The 13,138-nt window shown below is 55.3% G+C and overlaps 1 protein-coding gene across 2 annotated transcripts; it reads right to left on the reverse strand.

Moving 5' to 3' along the window:
• Positions 1 to 3,117: 3,117 nt before the first annotated feature.
• Positions 3,118 to 9,067, reverse strand: AQP3 (aquaporin 3 (Gill blood group)). Of its 2 annotated transcripts, XM_037797244.1 has the most exons (6): positions 8,863 to 9,065; positions 5,682 to 5,808; positions 5,211 to 5,348; positions 4,740 to 4,858; positions 4,184 to 4,401; positions 3,118 to 4,097 (listed from the first exon to the last, which is right to left on the reverse strand). In XM_037797244.1, the coding sequence occupies exons 1-6, from the start codon at positions 8,968 to 8,970 to the stop codon at positions 3,929 to 3,931; spliced, it is 879 nt and encodes a 292-aa protein (XP_037653172.1). In that variant the 5' UTR covers positions 8,971 to 9,065; the 3' UTR covers positions 3,118 to 3,928. The 2 variants fall into 2 exon arrangements, with proteins under 2 accessions (XP_037653172.1, XP_037653173.1); XM_037797245.1 differs by lacking the exon at positions 4,184 to 4,401 and having other exon boundaries at positions 8,863 to 9,067.
• Between the last annotated feature and the right edge of the window lie 4,071 nt (positions 9,068 to 13,138).

Consider the following 13,138-nt stretch of genomic DNA (forward strand, 5'->3'; position numbering starts at 1 on the left):
TGGGGCTGGCAGCAGAGTCACTTGAAGGCACAACACAGACGTGCCAAGGGCATGCTCCGAGTTACCCAGAGTTATGCTCATAGGCACACATAGATATGCTCAGAGGTATATAAGGCGAACATGCAGGTACACAAGGATGTTCACACAGACACGAAGAATCAAGCAGTGACAGAGACACAGCTGCCCAGAGACACAGACCCCCAGAGACACAACTAGACATGCTGAGAGACAGACACACCCAGAGACACTGAGAAATGCACGCTGGTGCATGTGCACACACAAATAGGCGCACAGAGAAACAGGAGCCAAGTTCAAGTTTCAGGGAGGCTGATTTCAATCCAAACAAGTGAGAGCTTTAAGAAACCTCAGGCCCCTCCAAGGTGGGTTGTAGAAGAGGGATACAGATAAGGCATATGTGTTCTAGTGACCCTCCCAAGCGGCAATTCTCCCTCCGTGTCCGCCTTGGAAATGGAATGCATGCGGGAGGAGATACTTTACTGCAGGAGACGAGGAATTTTCTTTCCAGAACTTGCTAACAGCCAGAACTGCTGATTGAAGGCACAGATTGGAAGGAGGGTGGCCCTTCCTCCTGCCCCTGTAGGGGATGAGGTGGCGGTGGGGGTGTCACTCAGGGTGGATGGTTCTCTCCCTGCCAGCCCTTGTCCTGACCCACTGCTTGCAGCCTGGGCCAGGCTTTGCTTTCTCACGTGGTCTGACCCTCTGTGCCACGTGCTCCTCTGCTCTCCATTTCTTGTGTGTGATCCCTTCTTGTCTCCCTCTATCCCTCCCCGAAAGCTCCTTAAAGTCAGGGCACAGTAAACTATCACCCCATTCTTCTCTCCTCCTCTTTCAGGAAATTCAGAATCCATCATGGAAGGACTCTGAGACAGAAGAGGATGTTGAATTCAATGACCTTTAGAAAACAACTTTCAGTATCTCTGTTTCCCATCCCCGCCCCCCACCCCCCACCTGGCCCTCTGGTTCTGCAGGAAGAATTGTGAGGTGACATTTATTATTTACCGTCTGCAGGTTACTGTTATAAGTCCTTTACATGAATTACTTTCTATCATTTCATTTTCTTATCCCAATTCACAGATGAGGAAACTGAGGTTCAGGGAAAGAGAACTATCACCCCAAGTTTACACAGCTAGAGAGCAGCCAAGCTGAGCCTGGGGTCCAGGTCTGACCCCCGTTGACCGGTCAGGATCAACTGCAGGATTCAAGAGAAGGACAGAAGGACATGTGGGTGCTGGGACGGGGACAGGACAAAAATGGCGGGGGAGCCAAAGGTGGGACTGGTGTGGCTGGAATGAAACTCTGCGGCCCCCTTTCCCTCCCAAAGTTTGCTGTTCCTCCCCCCAGGGCCTGGGAAGGAGACACTCCCTGTGGGTCAGGTCCCTCCAGCATTCCAGACACGCCTCTTGAGAACTGGGACCTGGAGCGGGTGGAGAGCTGAGGTGCAACTGCCTTCTCCCACCTCTACCTCCCCAGGCAGAGCCCTGGCTGTGTGACCCTGGGCTTGCCACCCACCCTCTCTGGACCTTCTCATCTGTGAAGTTGATACCAAACAAATGCGGGGTTCTCTGCTGGATGCGTGTAACAGCCAATCTCTGACACCAGGGTTTCAAAGAAAGTTAATTGCTCTGCACAAAGCAGCTCAGATGGTTTATCAGCTCAAAAATCCGTCTCCCTGAGTCGGAGGAGTTCAGGGTTTTACAGATTCAAACAAGGGGAGATGGAGTTGTTACTATTACAATAGCAATAGCTGAGACTAGGCTAGACTAACCACTGCAATACAAACAGGGCTTATACAACGTATAAGCAGGGCTGAGACTAGTCGAGTTTCAGTAATTTCAGGTATTAACTTCTGGCTATTCTATAATACAGAAAAAAAAATCTAGATAATGAATCAGTAATCTTAATCATTTGTTAATTCTTAATTTCTTGGTTACAAAGTGGCAATGTGGATGGGGAGCAAGAGCTGGTTTTGCCTCTAAAACCCACAATTCTGCCAGATCCAGGAATCCTCTGGCTCCCATCGGGTTAAACTCTGCAAGAGGGCTTGGGTAGGGGACACCTTCCCTTTTATTCCCAGCGAAACTTGAGGAGGACCTGGTAAGGAAGGAGAAGGGGAGAAGGGAAGCACGTGATCTGACAGAGCTTCCCCAGCCCTTGCTTCCGGGCAGTCAGGAGGCCAGGGTCAGTCCAACCCCTACCTTACTGGACACAAAGTTGCCTCAGATGGAACAAATGAGACAGAGGGCATGACAGGGATGAATGCAACTGTGTGGTCTCTGGGCTCAGACAACTGACTGTAGCAGTTAGTGGAAGAGTTGGGAAAGGCAGGATGACTTCCTGGAGGAGGGGGCATTTGAGCAGATCAGGATTTTAATGAGCAAAGATGTGGTTTGGGATTGAGAGCAAAGCATAGGAAGCATAGGAGCACATGGGGTATTCTGGGGTGGATGGAGCATTGTGAGGAGATAGGTAGTGCCAGGGGCCAGGTCCTACAGGGCCTGAATGCTTGGGAGCATCTCCAGAGGGCCAGGGGAGCCATGGAAAGAGCCCCACTTTCATCAGGGATTTCAGAAAAATCCCTCTGATTGCTGTGTGGACCAACTGGGGCAGACCTGGAAGCAGGGAGGCTGCTGAGGAGGCTGTGACCAAGGTCTGGGTGGTGGTGTTAGAGCCTGAACAGGTGTGGATTGTAGAGAACAGTACAGGTTCCCAGTCTGCTTGGTCTCCTCCAGCAGCAGGGAGCTCACTACTTCTTGGGCAGTAGTTCTCCCCTTTGGGAAACTTCCTGAGAGAAAGTTCTTCCCTATGCTGGGCTCAAGCTTGCCTTCCTGGAGTGATGGGTGGGTACAGGGACTGGGAAAGAGATGCCATTCACTGTGCTAGGGGCACCCAGGAGGACAGAAGCTTGGGGAAAAGTTTGAGACCGCTGAGGTTGAGATGAGCAGCTTGCTGAAGAAGTTCTCTGACTTCTCTGTGTGATTGACCCTGACCCCTGAGGGCAGGGTGTTAATGACATCCAGCTGGGCACCCTATGAATTTGTGGCCAGAGGCAGTGAAGCAGCTTACCTAGACCCAGAGAAAGAACAGAGCAAGCAGAGATATTGGCACAATTGGCAGTTGTTGGCATGTTTTATTGTTTTTTTTATAAAAGGCATAAAAGCACACCTGTTGAGTAGAAGATTAAAAGAGTGAGGACCCTGTTTGGCATGGAGTCCCAACCCCCACCCCTAAGAATGTAACATCTGTTATATATAATTTTTTTTTTTTTTTTAAAAGCAAACATGAAACTTATGACCTGGACTTTACCCCTACCCTCTTATGCTTGGGTCATTCCAGAAACATGTTACATGGCTCTGTCTTACATAAGGCCAGAGCTCCAAACCTAGGCTGTGATCACCCTCCCCCCAACTCTACCCACATTCTCACCCCACCTCCCCAAAAGTCAACAGAAGCCCCTTAGAAAAAAGGACAGACACGTACACTCATATATCTGGATTCTCCTCCTGAAACATGCCCCTCCTGGCACCTCACTCACAGATGGACACAGTGCCTTCCTCTTGCTTCTGGGTTTCCTCCAGAAACCCTTGCCCTGAACATCTGGGAAACCACACACATGCCCACACCTATGCACACACACGCACACACACACACACACCTGCCGCCCATTCTCTCCCTTTGGGAGACAAAGGGAAGTGTTGGCCCTGCTCCCTGTCCCCCCAGGCCTAAGAGCAGTGGCCTGAGGTCCCACTTCCTTAGGGTCCAGTGGAAAATCCTAAAGGGGGCCACTGGGAGTAGGCAGGGAGCTTCTTAGCCTGGCAGGGGGATCACGAGGGTGGCTTCTAGAGAGCTGCCCCAGCACAGTCAGTGGATGCTCAAGAGAGGGGTCAGTGGGGGGACAGTCCCTGCCCGCTCAGATCTGCTCCTTGTGCTTCACGTGGGCCAGTTTCACATTCTCCTGCTCGGTGGAGGGAGGGGGCTGCTCCACGTGGAAGCCGATCATGAGCTGGTACACGCAGACGCCCGCAATGGAGCCCAGGAGCGGGGAGACGATGGGCACCCACCACCAGTGCCGGCCGGTCCTAAGAGGGGCAAACAGACGTGGTCAGGGATGGTTGGGGGCAGAGCGGGCCCAGGCTAGGGCAAACCAGGGTGGTGCCGCACTCACGTGAAGACCTCGGTGCCCCAGCCAGCAATGGCGGTAAAAAGGCGGGGGCCGAAGTCTCGGGCGGGGTTGACGGCGTAGCCGGAGTTAAAGCCCATGGAGGTGCCGATGACCAGGACCACCAGGCCCACAGTGAAGGCCTCCAGGCCGCGGGGGACGGGGTTGTTGTAAGGGTCAACAATGGCCAGTACACACACGATGAGGGAGGCGGTGCCGATGAACTGGGGCGTGGGGAGAATGGGGTGAGAAGCAGCTCCCACCTCGCCCTCTGCCCTCTGCCCTCATCCCTGCCCGCTGGCTTCCCCCTGGCTTTCAGTCCTGCCACCTCCGGGACTCTGCACTAGTGCAGTGGAGCTCGAATTGCACTGCGCCCAGAAGAATCCCCCGGGGAACTGGGGAGAGTTGTAGATTCCTAGGATTTTCAGCAGGATTCGGACTGGCCCCCACATTGAGAAGCACTGCTGGTGAGCAGGAGTCTCGTGTCCCAGCCAGCCCACGAGCAACCCCAGGGCAGCTTGGTCCTCTTCCCATGGTTCCCCTCCCTCATCCCAGCCCATACCTGGTCAAAGAAGCCATTGATCATGTCCAAGTGTCCAGAAGGGTAGGTGGCAAAGATGCCAGCTGTGCCGTTGGGGCCGGAGACTATTAGCTCGTTGTTGGCGAAGGCCAAGATTGCATCTGGGGACAGGTTAGGCCCAGAGTGGTTGAGGGCACAGGCCTGAGCCCAGCTCCCCTCTCAAGCTGGGCCTTCCTCTCCCTCCCAGGGGTCAGGGCTAAGTATAATCATTGCCGTATTACTCTGGAGAGGAATGGGTGGGATGGGGTGAAGGGCCCCAGACTCTTGTTGCCCAACTCATTTCCCTCCCCTTATACCCCCCAATTTGGGCTTCTTTGTGAATGGTAAATGAGTGAGTCATGAGCCTGGGGCCTGGGCAGGCCGCAGCTGTATGTCAGTGGAAGGCCTGGTGCCAGCAGGACTGGAGCAGAGGGGATGGGGGAGAGGGAGGCAGGCAGGATGGGGGGTGCTCACCATAATATAACCCAAAAACAATCCCAGCACCCAGGAAGGCTCCCAACGTCTGAGCCAGGGTATAGATGGGCAGCTTGATCCAGGGCTCGCGTGCCAGGAAGCACATGGCGAAGGTCACGGCAGGATTCAGGTGGGCCCCTGAGCAGAGAGGAGGGGGGATCCATTAGCCATAGTCTGCCACAGAGGGGAGGCCAAGGTCCCCTACAGCTCCCCTGCAACTCTGGTCCAGAGGTGCCAAGAAGGGGTCCTTGCACAGGGTGACAGGTTGGACTGTGTAACAGGCTACCTCTGATATCTCTGATTCTAAGGTGAGAGTTGAAGTTCTAAATGTCAAGTTCCAAAGCTTCCTTTCCTTCTCCACCCTCTTCTCCCTGAGGCCGTGACTATGTCCTGCCCTTGGGCATGTACCCCTCCACCCCATGAGGGAATGCCCTTGAGGGGTGAGAACCGAGGGCGGGGTTATGTTCTTACCAGAAACCTGGCCGGCGATGAGGATGCCCAGGGTGACGGCAAAGCCGAAGGCCAGGTTGATGGTGAGGAAACCACCATGGGTGCCCCGGCTGAGCACGACCTGGGCCACAGAGCCACAGCCAAACATCTATGGCAAGAAACAGGACAAGGCGGGAGAGTGAGGCCCTGCTGGGAACCAGCAAGTCTCACTCCAGAGGGAAGGGGCAAAGCCAACAGCCTCCACCTCCTACCATCAGAAGGACAGGAGGTGCTTCCTAGAATCTAACCCCAAACCTTCCTGCTGCAATTGCACCTCCCAGAAGGTGAGGGGTCATGCCAAACCCAATATCCAAACTCTAATATAACAGAGTCTTGTGGACTGGAAGCAGAGTCTGCGACCAGGAGCCCAGAAACTCGGGTTTCACAGCTGCTTGAAACTTCTCCACTGATTTGAATTGAATCTCAGGAGGAGTGGAGTAGAAGGGAACGGCTTTCACCTTAGCACAGGTTCTCCTCCCACCGTTCAGGCCAGGTCCAGAGTGCAGGGAAGGCTCTTACTCATTCCTCAGCTGCAGTTACCTTCCTCTCTGGACCAAATAAGAGCTCAGGTGGTGGGGGTGGGAGTGTGGGGTAGTGCAAAAATAAATAGGAGGGGAGACAGAAGTGAAGCTGAGTCCACTTCCTCTGAATCTGGGAAGTCAGTCCTTTCCACATCCTCCTCTCAACAACCGCACAATGGGCACTCCTTGATCTGTCCCTGTCCCAAAGCCTCCTCTCTCTACCCACCCTGATTTCTCTGCCCCCAGGGGTTCAGAATCCCCATACAGATTTGGGGGTCTCAAAGACAGGGATCTGAGTGTCTCCCCGATCCAAGGCCCAAGGCACTGGGGGTGGGGTGGAGAGATTGATTCCGAACTTTCCGCCAGGGACAGGGGGCTAAAGGGCTAAGGTACACGTGGTGTTCTGCGAGTTCAGCATGTGTTGTACGGCTTTTCCTTTCGTTCAAATACAAAATAACTCTGTACCTGTTGGTAAAAGAGCTGTTGTCCTGAGCTCTCCGAGTACCCCAAAACAGCTGCTCTGACTCCTACCCCAGGGTCTTCTTTCACCTCTACCCATAACTAAAGGTTTTGTACCAACACAGCAGGCATTTCCAGCACCTGCCCCAGTGTTAAGGGCCTTGTTCATTCCGTACCAGGTTGTTAAGCATGTTGACTGATTATCATTCCTCAGAAAGACCAAAAGATAGAGGAGAAGCCAGCGGCATTGCAGGGCAAAGGTGTGCAGGCAGGTGAGAGCAAAGATCAGAGATTGTGAGTGTACGGGGAGGGGAAGGAGTGGCACATGGGGGTCTGGGGCACCCTGCCCAGCTTGGCAGGCCCTGGCCTCGGCTTCTTGCCTGCCTGTGGCCCAGACCTGGCTCTGTCCCAAGAGGCCTTGGAGGGAGGGGCCCGTCAGAGCCAGCTCCACCACCTTGGGGCTGATCTTCCTCTTCCTTCCCCAGGTCCTCTTGGCTAGATCCCTCCCCCCACACACTGGAGAAAGGGGCCACTCTCATCCCAAAGCTAACCCCAATTCTGCAACTGGGGGCTATAGACCCCAGCCCCAAGAGGTGTGCGGACAGGTCCTCGTCCATCATGCCAGGCCCCTCCTTCTTTGGGCAGCCCTTGGGCATCTGCTTTCCACTGACACCAGATGCCTCAGACCCACCTGAGCCTGAAAGCCTCCTCCACAAACATAACACTCTCCTTTTGTGGTTTAGGATAAGCCATATAATCCTGGGGTGCAGCATGAGAAAAGATTGCTCCTTTGCAGGGGAAGGTGCACTCAGGCTTGGGAGAGGATAGGGAGGCCACTCGATACGTGGAAGACACCCTCCCCTGCCCTGGCTGCCCTAACACAGGGGATTGGACTCAGTGACTCAAGTGGGCAGTGTGGCACCTGAGGCTCTGAGCAGGAAGGTGATTAGCACCTCCCCCACTCCCATCCTGGCACAAGGGAAAGAGGGGGTGGGGTTGACTGGCAGGGCCACTGGTCTTGTGAGGGGCTGTGCACTCCTGCTTCCTGCTGTCCCAAACCAGAGGCGAATCTCAGACCGCCTCTTCTTGCAGAGCCTGCTCCACCACTGCCGCCCGTTTCGGGTGGGCTAGCCCCAGCCCTACTTGCCTACTGTTAAGCCTCCTAGCTCTCAGGGGTCTGGCCCATCTGTATTACCCAAGGCTGGGGCCCAGGGGTGGGGTGGCGTGGGGGGGAGTAACTCACCCACCCAGAGCAATGGAGCAACTCCACCCAGAAGTAAACTGGAGGCAAAACAGGTGTTAACCACACAAGCTGCTGAAAATATGACAGTAACTGGGACAGGAAATGGAAACCATAACCAGTGTATCTGCCAGACCTGAGAAATGCAAACAGAGTCACCCAGGAACACCCAGGGGCAAAACTGGTGTAACCAGGGAGTAACTGGGACTGAGGAGTAACCCAGACCCGGGAAGTATCCCACTCAGGGAACCCACGAAGTTACTGAGGGGCTGGGGAGTAACGCAGAGCGCCAGCAACCTCTGCACAGAAGCTGATGGCATCTTTCTGGGTAACCGATAGGGTCTGAGAGTCACTCAGGACAAGCAGAGCAACTCTAGGGACGCCACATCCTCTGTATTCAGGGCCCAGTTTCCTTCCACAAACTCCTATCTTCAGGATCCGCTTTGCTCTTTGGAGCCTGCGTGGCCTCTACCTTCCGCCCCAACCCATGGCAAACTGTCCGCACTTCACTGTAACTTTTGGACTTTCTGAGGCTTAATTATTCATTAGAAGCTGGGCTCCCAGGACCCAAATAACTCCATAGGGGTCCATTTGCCTCCCACTGCCGCCCAATACTGGGACCCTGGGATCCTGGGAGGCTGTGGGAGGCAGAAGAAGGGGCTGGAGGTCCAGGACGGCAGGAGTGGCCTCTCCACCCCGGCGGAGGGAACAGAAACGTGGCTATCCCTGGGGAGTAACAGCTGTCATTCTGCAAGAGTCAGAGCCTCAGAGATGGAGTTGGAGCTGTGGGGGGAAGAGGGCTTTGAGGGGCAGCACTCTGGAGGGGGGGCCAAGCCTGGGAGCCAGAGCTGGGGGAAGGGGGACAGGGCTGTCCTGAAGAAACAGAGGGATTGGGAAACGTGAGGCTGGAGAGAGAAGGGCTCCCCCGGCTCCCTCCACTCACCACGAGGATGAGGGTTCCCAGGCACTCAGCCAGCGCCTGGCGTAGCAGCCGGCGGCGAATGTGGAGCATCTCCCCGCAGCGGGACACCAGCTCCTTCTGTCGACCCATGGCGGGGGCAGGCGACGGCGCTGTCGGACGGGAGACCGCGCGTGGCGTCCGAGAAGAAGGCGGGAGAGCGGCGGGCGCAGCGGCGAGCAGCGGCCTCGAGCGGTGGGTGGCGCCCTTTATAGGAGCGCGGGAGGCCGGGGCCCCGCCCGCCCTGCAGCCGCGCCCGCCTAGCCCCGCGCCAGGCTTGAGGGGTGGGCTGCCACCGCCCGCCGTGCCTGGGAGTCTGAGGGGTGAGGGTGGGGATGGGGCTGGTGAGCAAGATCGGGGCACATGGAGTGTGAGGAGTTGTGGAGATGGGGTGGCCCTAGGAGGGTATTTAGGGAAGGGGTGTTGTAGGGACTGAGATGGGATCCGGGGTCTTTGTGGGCCTGTTGGGGGACATTGGCAGAATGCAGGACCATGGCTGGGGAGAATGGAGCTGCCAAAGAAAGAGACCCCCCCTGGCACACTCACAGGAAGCCCTGTGGCTCTCCCTGCCAGGGTGGGGGTGGGCAGAGACATGCCAGAAAGGAAAGGAACTGGCCCTAGTGCTGCAGGATGTCTGATCCCAGAAGGTTGAGGGGAACGGACTGTGTGCCCCAAATGAGAAGAGACCCTCTGGCAGCCCAGACCCAGGTGGACACATGGAACATCCATCTCTGAGGCTCTGACTCTTGCTCCTTGGGCTGTGCATTCATGTCAGGATTTGTATGTCCTGGCCAACGATGTCCATGGCTGTATTCACACATAGTATTATGTCCTGTGTGCCTGGTCACACTTGCCCGACCGTCCTCATGGCTGTGCACATGCCTGTTGAACATGGCTGGGTTAACTGAGCTTGTGACACGTGGACTTTGCGTGTGTTTTCCACATGGCTCCAGAGGCTGAGCTGCAGTTGTCCTGACATGCCACATGCCAATGTTTGCCAACAAGGTGGGTCCCAGCTGTTTTGGACTCTTTCCTTGCCCCTCTGGCTGATCCCTGGCCAGGGGAATGTCTGTCCCTTTAAGAGGTTAAAGCTGGCTAACTGTGGGGGTGTCAGTTTCATCTGAGGGGGTCATGTGGCAACCTAGTATGTGGCACTGAAAAATCAGGAAACTGCGACCTGGCATCCTGGGCCCTGCTCTCATAGGACAAGGAGCAAAGAATATGTTCTCATCCCAAGTCTCTATGGCAGCATTGCCAGGGGAGACTAAAGAGACCACATTTTTCAGGATGTTAATCCGGGTGGGCTATGGGTCTGGGGACTTGTCCCTTGAGGAATGGCTGTCAGAAACGAGGGTCCCCAGTGCCAGAGTCAAGTCACGCCCAGAGATGGAGTTTAACCTCACACAAAGGGTGGATTCACACATATACCCTGAGGCGTGCATCCACACACCCACCTGCAGACATGCTCATGAGATCCCATTCACGTGGGAATCTGGCCACAAGCTCACACATATACAGAACCCACACATGAGGCCTCTCATGGTCCTTGGCCCAGTGAGGTACACTGTAACCCCACCGGGCGCCCCTGGGCTGGGAGGCCCCTCTGTGAATCAGGGAGCCATCACTGAGTGCCTGCCTGCTGGCCCCACTGCCAGCTTGTGACTCAAGACAGAACCTTAGACTTCTGGTGCCAGAGCCATCCACAGGCTGTGGGAGTCCAGGAACACCCTCTGCGATTTTGTCATCTCTTCCCCCTACCCCAAGGCATGCCCCTCAGCTTCTCACTGCAACAGGTGGGGCTGCAAAGGCAGCCCAGGGCAGGAACTGATCCCCACCCCGCCCTGTCCTCAGCCTGCCAGCTGCCCAGTCTGACCTGGGAATCAGAACAGGAAGAAAACCAGGAGCATCCCCTACACACACTAGTGTTTGCACTTGGCTCACACAGGTGTTCGCAGGAGGGAGCAGGCCACAACATACACCTGTGGATTTGTGGGTCTTTTTCACATTAAGCAGTATATGTTTATACACACAGAACCAACATGTACTCACACATGTGTGCAAGTATGTGCCTACCTATAACCCCAGGGCTACAGTCCACCCATAGGGCACCCTTGCAACCCCCTCTGGTGGATGCAGTCTCAGGTCAAGCCACACGGCTTGGCAAACAGAACAAGGGCTAGATTTCCCTCAGTTCAGGCCTGACCAACCTTCCTGACCATGACCCCATCCCATTAAACTCATGCCCATAGCTAGTGTGTGCATGTATGTTCACATGTGTACACACACATGCACATTGGTGGGGGCTAGGGTTGGCACTGAGAAGGTGTGGGCAGGTCTTCATGCTTCTTAGTGGACGTGAGAGGGCCCTGCCTGAGGCAGGGGGAAAGATGCAATGTCTTCCTTCCTTATTCCTGTCAGCCCTCCCTGGATCACCTGGGATGGAGAGGGGTCAGGGTCTGAGGATGCTTGCACAGAAGGACCACACTGGCCTGAGTTCAAAAGATAGAAGCAAGACTGCATCATTGCATGACCCTAGGGGCATCGTTCTCATTATAGTTGATCTGAACGGTGCCCCCTGGACAGTAGGCAGAACACTTGGTTTCACAGAGAGAAAATTGATGAGTCAGACCTGACCCTCTGAGTCACACAGCTTACCCAGAGCCCTGTGGGCTCCCTCTTGACTTTTGGAGAGGGAAGCCAGGGCTGGGTGCAGTTGGGAGCCAGCCAGCTCTGGGAGGAGGCACGTGAAGAAACCCCACCACCTCCCAGGATATCTTGAGCAAGGGCTGTGTCTCACCTGGGCGGGAGGGCTGAGCCAGGGAAGGGGCCTGTCAACCCATCACCCCGTGGGAGGCCACAACTCCTTTGAGGTCAGAGCTGGGGGAATGGGATCCCAAGCAAGGGAAGGGCTGAAGACGCAAGTCACAGCCTGCTGGATCAGGGGGCTGGCTGTGGCCAGCAAGGGCCCTGCATTTCCTGCCTCCCAAACTCTTTTTGCCTGAATGGGAGCAATCTGGACCAGCCATGAAGGCAACAATGGGCCCTGCTGTTAGCAAGTTAGAGGTCAGGGCTGGGGTGGAGGGACAGAAGACAACTCATGCAGTTCCCCCTCCACCAAATATCCCTAACTTCTTCCAGAGAAGTAGCGTGGAATGGGGTGGGGAAGATCAAAACAGACATAAAGACACTTTAAAGTTTAGAAAGCTCTTCCTTCCACTTTTGCAAAACAGCAATCGCAGACACGAGGGTTGTTTTCCCCATTTCACAGATGACAAAACTGAGATGTGCTGGGATGCAAGCCTATGGGGATGGGGAGGAGAAATGAAGATGGCAGAGAGGCCATGGAGCCACAGGTCTGAGGCACAGGGGGAGCAGGGGAATCAGGGCACAGAAACCCATCAAGTTCCTTCAAGCTCGGCCCCCTTTCTAAGTGCGTCCCCGTACTTAGGCCACTGCTGGACACTTTTCCTGCTTCCTGGCCTTGAGGGTGGGGGGTTAGCGCTGGCCTGGAGAGGGGAGTAGAGAGCAGAGATGAATCACCCTATTGTGAGCATCCCCAGACCAGGCAAGGGGTGGTGGAGGGTGTGGGCAGCACCTCCTCCAGTGCCAACACTCACCCCCTCTCTGAATGGGCAAAATGGTAGATGGCCCATGAGTACAAACCATTCCCCTCCTTAGGCACCTCCAGGTGGATGTCCAGCTGGTCCTTGGAAAAAACTTACCTTTTGACCCATATTCTGGGGCCTTTGTGCTCACCCCCTGGTGTCCTTGAGCTATCCTTAGTTCCCTTTGAGGGGCAAGGACAGCAGAGGGCCATTTGAGGAGGCAGAGGAGTGGGACGGGAGCCTAGAGCCCTTGCTGAGGAAGGGACCAGAGTCACAGGGGCCAGGCTGATGGGGGCAGAGGCCTCCTGCAAACCCAGAGCCTGAACTCCAGACCTGCGTTGGCCTCTGGCCAGTCAAGTGACCTGGACCCCTCAGAGCTTCAGTTTCGTCAGTTACCTGGAGGTTTCATCCCCACCTCCAGAACCTCTGTAAGAATCAAAAAAAAATTGTGGCTGTTTCAGGCTTTGAAAACTGTATTATAGTCAACATGGAAGGGAAGATTCACTCCAGAAGCCGCTTCCTTCAGAGCCACATCTCCTCATGTGTGATATCCATGTGCACGCGTGTGCATTCTTGACTGTGTGTGTGCATGTGTCTCCATGGAAGTCTGAGTGTGCACATGTTCCTGCATGTGTGTATCCACAAGGTGTGTTTGC

The sequence above is a fragment of the Choloepus didactylus genome, chromosome 10, assembly GCF_015220235.1.
Source record: "Choloepus didactylus isolate mChoDid1 chromosome 10, mChoDid1.pri, whole genome shotgun sequence".
NCBI lineage: Eukaryota > Metazoa > Chordata > Mammalia > Pilosa > Megalonychidae > Choloepus > Choloepus didactylus.

Excerpts from the sequence above, each read along its gene's own strand:
- AQP3 (XM_037797244.1), bottom strand. The coding sequence starts at position 8,970 with ATGGGTCGACAGAAGGAGCTGGTGTCCCGCTGCGGGGAGATGCTCCAC. Across the intron at positions 5,349-5,681 it reads CATCGCCGGCCAGGTTTCTG|GGGCCCACCTGAATCCTGCC; the intron begins GTAAGAACATAA and ends CTCTCTGCTCAG. Across the intron at positions 4,402-4,739 it reads TCAATGGCTTCTTTGACCAG|TTCATCGGCACCGCCTCCCT; the intron begins GTATGGGCTGGG and ends CCCACGCCCCAG.